This window comes from Bufo bufo, chromosome 8 (genome assembly GCF_905171765.1).
Source record: "Bufo bufo chromosome 8, aBufBuf1.1, whole genome shotgun sequence".
NCBI lineage: Eukaryota > Metazoa > Chordata > Amphibia > Anura > Bufonidae > Bufo > Bufo bufo.
The window spans coordinates 187623452-187630599 of record NC_053396.1 but is presented as its reverse complement, the minus strand read 5'-3'; the positions used below and the strand labels follow the sequence as shown (position 1 = coordinate 187630599).

At 42.8% G+C, this 7148-nt stretch overlaps 1 protein-coding gene across 1 annotated transcript in view; it reads left to right on the top strand.

Moving 5' to 3' along the window:
- Window positions 1-1743: 1743 nt before the first annotated feature.
- LOC121009421 (cytochrome P450 2C8-like) overlaps window positions 1744-7148 on the top strand; it is a 29129-nt gene continuing 23724 nt past the window's right edge. Inside the window, exons 1-2 of the mRNA XM_040442531.1 lie at window positions 1744-2026; window positions 5513-5675. Of these exons, the coding sequence (XP_040298465.1) occupies window positions 1847-2026; window positions 5513-5675 (343 nt within the window). The 5' untranslated portion in view covers window positions 1744-1846. The remainder of the gene's footprint in view (window positions 2027-5512; window positions 5676-7148) is intronic.

Genomic DNA, 7148 nt, shown 5'->3' with positions numbered 1-7148 from the left:
GCCAGCAGCCAACATGGCTACGGCATTACAGTACGTGCAGGGTGGAGACTCAAGCATTGCGCTCAAGCACATGCGGTATTTGGCCGAATACTGCCATGTGCCGAGCATCGAGATGCTCGAGCCGAACAGATGTTCGGCCGAGCATGCTCGATCATCACTAGTGCTCGACCAACACTAATAATCACTTGATCAATAATGTCATCAGGAAACATTGGACAATATTGACCAGCAACCTCCACCACATTAAGTTACGATCACCTAATTTGCAAGATAAATAGCTGATGTTCCTGGTAAAATAGTTAAACAATACTGCATAGGTCAGAAAAGATGTGTGTGTTTCCCTTGTCTAAGTTGTGTGAATTGCACCTACATGTTAAAAGGGGGCAAATTCCTCCTCTATGTTGGAGAGACTACTTGGGACTTAAAACAAGGTTGAATCACACAGATATACGATTCGTCAAAAAAGGAAAGATCTCATATCTATCTATCTATCTATCTATCTATCTATCTATCTATCTATCTATCTATCTATCTATCTATCTATCTATCTATCTATCTATCTATCATGCACTCTCAATATTTCCCTCCTGTTAATTATCTGCAAAGCAAATTAAATAGCAACATAGTTTATAAGGGTGGGTTCACATCTGCGTTCTGGATTCCATTATGGCTTTCCATTATAACATGGTTATAGCGGAAAATAACGGAATCCATAAGACGGAAGTCAAAACGGAAGCCTTTAGAGGCATTCAATTTTGATCCGTCATAATAGAAGTCTATGGGGAAGCATAAGGGATCTGTCTGGGTCCCATTATGCAAGACGGAAAACAAAGTCCTGTCGACAGGACTTTTTTCTCCGTTATGCGTAACGGAAACCAGACGGATCCGTTATGCTTCCCCATAGACTTCTATTAAGATGAAAAGCAAAACAAAATGCCTTTTAAAGGCTTCCGTTTTGCATTCCGTCATAATACATGTGTATGGGCAGCATAACAGATCCGTCCTTCCGTCTTATTGATTCCGTTATTTTCCGTTATAACCATTTTATAACGGAATCCAGAACGCAGATGTGAACCCACCCCAAGGCTGAAAAAAGACATCTGTCCATCCAGTTCAGCCTGTTATCCTGCAAGTTGATATCGAGGAAAATAGCATACTAAGGCCTCATGCACACGACCGTTCCGTTCTTTGCGGTCCGCAAACCGCGGATCCGCAAAAAACGGAAGCCGCCCATGTGCCTTCTGAAATTTGCGGAACGGAACGGATGGCTCATTGTAGAAATGCCTATTCTTGTCCGCAAAACGGACAAGAATAGGACAGGTTATATTTTTTTTGCGGGGCTACGGAACGGAGCAACGGATGCGGACAGCACGCGGAGTGCAGTCCGCATCTTTTGTGGCCCCATTGAAGTGAATGGGTCCGCATCTGAGACGCAAAAACTGCGGCTCTGATGCGGACCAAAACAGCGGTCGTGTGCATAAGGCCTAATGTCTACATGGACAGTCTGCATTTTTGTTTCCTTTCCTAGGCTTTCTATATGTATTATACAGATACATGTTATTGTACATTATTGTATTTTTATATTGCATTATCCTTTCAAGCTTATATTATGGTAATGTACATGAATGGAACCTTTGTTTGCTGGCGTTGTGAAGCTTCCCCCTCTTTCGGATAAAAGGCCCCTGGATGTTACATAAGACTATTGTCCTTGGAGCTAAGAATTCCTGGAGCAGAAACTCTACACCGAGCCAGGGAAACGCTGTCACTTTTTTCCCAGGCTGCTAACTCCAGCAAGGATTAGAGACGAGACCAGATCTAAGTGTCCACGGAAGCTGCAGCCCTCAGGATGGCAATGAGCATTGGGGTGACCCTTCTCCTAATATCTGCTGTCACTTTTCTGATTTACTTTATTAAATTTTGGAAAAAGAACAATCCGAGAAATCTTCCTCCAGGACCCCGACCACTGCCACTGCTCGGGAATCTTCTACAGATCAACCTCACAGAAATGCACCAAGATTTTGTTAAGGTAAAGTGGAGTAAAATCGCTAGTGGTACTAAGATTTAGCACTGTGGTGATATTAGGATGTTTACACATGAATTGTCATCTGTCACCAGATTTAGGATCATTAATCCAGCTGACCTGTGCATGTAATGCTTTTAGTTCCGTTTGTTTATATAGGATCAAAGTGTAGAAAAACTATATTTTATCATATGTGAATGAGCTCCTGGGTGCAATGTGGGAGGTGCTGTTGCACCCAGAGGATCCACTCTCTGCTAGTCTTCCACCGCTAAGACTGATAGGCCAGGCAATGAAAACATAATTGGACCTGGCCCTGAAGTCTTGAATGGGGCACCTTCAGCTGTACAGTGAGGAGACCACCAGGCGCTCAATCCCTGTACAGAGCATATGCCAAAAATGATCTCGCAAGACTTCAGGGCCAGGCATGACAGATGTTCTTTATTAAATTCATATAATAACCATATTGCTATTGCTCCAATGTCTGTAAAATTAGAGAAAAAAAAATAAAAAATGATGCAATCACCTTTGCAAAAAGTTTTAATTTCAAATCTTCTGTCTACAGCTCACATGCAGAACAATGGGGGGAAATGGTCAACTCTAGAATTCAAAAAGTCACCAGATATGGCTTTTGCAACTATTTAGGGCAACATTTGCAAACATTTTGCAACTTTTTGCATTTTTAAACCACTGACTCCTGCTTTAGGCCTCATGCACACGACAGTGTTTTTTCACTGTCAGTGATTTGGCTTCAGTGGTCCGTGTCCGATTTTGCTTCAGTTGTGTTTCCTTGTGTCTTCCTTTTTTTTTTTTGTCTGACAGGGGAAAAAAAAAGGAAGGTTAATGAAAAGTGTAATTTTATTGCACCAAGGTCTTGTAGAAAAAAACGGACACGGATGACATACCAGTTGTGCATCCGTTTTTTTTGACGGACCCATTGACTTGAACCGTCCTCTGTTTTCCACTGACAAGAATAGGACAGGTTATATTTTTTTGACGGACTGGAATCACGGATCACGGACGCAGAGAAAAAACGGAGGACTATCAGTTTTTTTTCACAGCTCCATAGAAATGAATGGGACCTCCGCTAAACTGTGAAAAATGACGGAACGGACGCGGAGGCACACAACGGTCGTGTGCATGAGGCCTAAAAAATAGATGTTCAAGTGAGCGTGGTTGCCTATGTTAATCAGTTTCATGCGAATTTTTTTTATTTCAAAGTCATAAAAAAGAACTTTCACACTCACTCGAGTGTGGTAGAACAACTGGATTAGCAGTTCTACTTAAAAGTGGAAAATTTAAAGACTGAAGCAAAACGGAATTCCAATGTCACCCTCAATGTGTCTCAATGGTGACAGACTACATTAAAATGTTACATAGTCTGATCCTGCAATCATATTCCCCTCCATCTGTCCCAAGAGACAGGAGGACACCTTGGTGACAGATAAACAAGAACATTTTTAATATAGATGACGTCAATTGCCAACATCTTCCCCAGTCAGCTTCTCTTATGCATTTCGGATGGTTAATAACGCACACGCTTGGATAATGTGATGAAGACACATAAAATGACTGGGTTGCACTGATATAAAGATAAACACACATAATTAACTCTTTGGACAAAAAAACCTTCTTAAAGGGGTTTTCCCATCTCAGACAATGGGGGCATATTGCTAGGATATGTCCCCATTGTCTGATAGGTGTGGGTCCCATACCTACATAGAAAACGGACTCCTGAAGATTGTGGAGGGCGGGCGCACTGCGCATGTGCAGCCGCCCTCCATTCATTTCTATGGGGCCCCCGAAAATACCTGAGCACTGGCTCAGCTATTTCATCGGCCCCATAAATATGAATGGGAGTGCACTACCATTCAAACCTCAGGCCACCACCTTCCCCTCTCCGTTCTCCGTGCTGGTGCGGCTCCCAGAGGTGGGACCCGCACCTATCAGACAATGGGGACATATCCTAGCGATATGCCCCCATTGTCTGAGATGGGAAAACCCCTTTAAGCAGTGTCAATGTTGTCACTGTTTCTGAATAAATTCATTTACTAACATTATTTTGCTGCAGTATATGAACTATATGCCACCTGTATAAACAGCTCTGTATGGGATAACCCCTTTAATAGCCATTCTATGCTGATTTAAAGGGGCTATTCACCTTTTAATAAGGAATGGCCTATCCTTAGGATATCAGAAAAGATTTGTAGAAACCGCAGCACTCCCAATCTTGAATCCAATCTTGTGTAAGGCCTCTTTCACACTTGCGTTGTCCGGATCCGTTGTGTACTCCATTTGCCGGAAGTGCCCGCCGGATCCGTAACATCGCAAGTGAACTGAAAGCATTTGAAGACTTCAAAATGCGTTCAGTGTTACTATGGCAGCCAGGACTCTATTAAAGTCCTGGTTGCCATAGTAGTAGTGGGGAGCGGGGGAGCAGTATACTTACAGTCCGTGCGGCTCCCGGGGCACTCCAGAATGACGTCAGAGCGCCCCATGCGCATGGATGACGTGATCCATGCGATCACATCATCCATGCGCATGGGGCGCCCTGACGTCACTCTGAAGCGCCCTGGGAGCCGCACGGACGGTAAGTATACTGCTCCCCCGCTCCCCACTACACTTTACCATGGCAAACAGGACTTTAGCGTCCTGGCAGCCATGATAACCATCCGGCCTTCCGGCAAGTGTTCAGGATTTTTGACCGGAGCAAAAAGCGCAGCATGCTGCGGTATTTTCTCCGGCCAAAAAACGTTCCGGTCCGGAACTGAAGACATCCTGATGCATCCTGAACGGATTTCTCTCCATTCAGAATGCATGGGGATAATCCTGATCAGGATTCTTCCGGCATAGAGCCCCGACGACGGAACTCTATGCCGGAACAGAACGACGCAAGTGTGAAAGAGCCCTTAATTGACACTGAAAAAAAATTGCAACGTTTCGACACCAAGATAATCTGTAGCTTGAAAAAGACCTTGGTGTCGAAACATTGCTATTTTTTTCGGCGTCAATAAACACAAGATGGGATTCAAGATTGGGAGTGCTGCGGTTTCTACAAATCTTTTCTGGTTACCAAGGGGGCCCTCAGGTCGGGGTCTAACACTGCGAGTACCGCCTCCATATCTGGACTAAAACAGGTTAATAAGTGGTGCTGTCCTGTCTTCATGTTGACTATGCTATCCTTAGGATATGTCATCACTAGCTGATCATCAGGGGTTTGACAACCCGCACCCCTGAAGATCAGCTAGTGATGGCCAATCCTGAGGATAGGCCCTCACATAAGGTAGACAACCATTTTAGCCACTATGTGCCAAACTTTCTGTCAAGAGTTTTACATATATGTTCCCAACTGGGGTTAAAGAGCACTAAAGCTGTAAGGATTTTTCAGGAAGTCTGATCATGTATGGCTTTTTGCTGTTTACAGTTTTATTATAGTATACCTTTTAGCTTTGTTAAGACTCCTCTCCTCTTTGCCTACACCTTTTGTAATTGCAGCTAAGTAAGAAATACGGCCCCGTGTACATGATGCAGTTTGTTCGTACCCCTTCAGTCATATTAGTCGGATATAAGACTGTTAAGGAAGCTCTTGTTGACTGTGGGGATATATTTAATGACAGAGGAAAAGTTGATAACCTCTCTGTATTGTTTGGAGACTACGGTAAGTAAGACATGTTGTTAATGTCTATATGGTACACATTTCAGAAGCATGGCATACTGTATACTGTAATGTAATTATTGTCGGCTACATCGACATTACCATTTTTAATACACTATTTGTCAAGCCCTGCACTCTAAAAATAAAAGAAAGTAAAATAGGCTTTGCAAAACATTTTGCATTTTTACACCACTCACTCCAGCTCTTAAATATATGGGCGGTGAGTGTGTTCAGTTGAGTTATATATATTTTTTTTTTTTATGTCACACAAAAATACAGCTAGTAGTGTTTCTAGACACAGTAGATTCGAGTGAAATGGAATTCGAATATTACCCTCATGATAAATTCCACTGTAGATGTTTCTGAGCATCAAGTATTCGGTTTTGACATATGTCTACAGGATAGATACCAAATGACTGAAGCCTGAAGAGTGTTGGGCTCCTTAAATCCGGGATGTAGCTAAGGAGGAATGGTGGGTCCTGAACCCCAGGTGATGACTTCCAGGTAATATAACAACAAGCCACTGTGCCTTGGCCAGTATGCAGTATTTGGATTCAAGACAGGCCAGTGAACTCTTTGACCAAGGTAAAGGGAAATCTAGCTATAACTCTTCCTTGAACCATGGCTAAATTAATAAGAAGCCCCAAGTATCAGACATTGGCCCAATAATCACCCATGTATTATAAACAAAGTAAGTGGATTTGGTTATTGGAACAATGGCAGTCACTTAATGGGGTCAGCATTCCTTGCTGTTCGGCAATTGAGACTTGCTGAGGTCAAGGCGGCAAGCAACTCATGGTGCAATACAGTGGTTGCCACTTTTAAGGGGCACTGTGTCCGTGAGGTTTCTCCATTTGTTGCTGTTTTCTGGTGCACCCCAATGAAAAATACTGTAAATATTAGGGCTGTGGTCATAGGGCTGGTGACTCATGGTCTGTGGCTCAACATCCCCATATCAACATCTTATTCTGGTCACTCATGCAGTCTGACATGAGTCTCTCTTTCTAAGCACTGATCTATAACTGCAGAACACTAGGGGCTTTGAATTAGCACCTTTTAGTGGAAGGGGTGGAGTGGAGAAACACAACCCAAACAAATACAATGTTACAATTATCGTCTCTCATAGACTTGCATTAGAAACTCAATAATACCTAAGTGGAATGACAAAGCAGTTTTTACAGATATCGCTAAACCAGACATCCAAAAGTTCAGACTGGTTTTGGTGGTAAACAAGTTTAGCTTTTTCCCTCCAAAACATACACTTATTTTTCTGGTAGCTGTGAAAAATTACCAGCTTCTCATTATTAGCTAGAACGTCCCAAAAGTCTCAGTATACGTTAACCCTTTCCACAGTGCCTTGAAAATACAGTGCAAATGAACAGGATATATATCACAACAAACATAAAAACCCTTTAAAGTGAAATTAGGGGGGTTGATGACTTTTTATAGGTGAGAAATGGGCAAATGTACACAAAC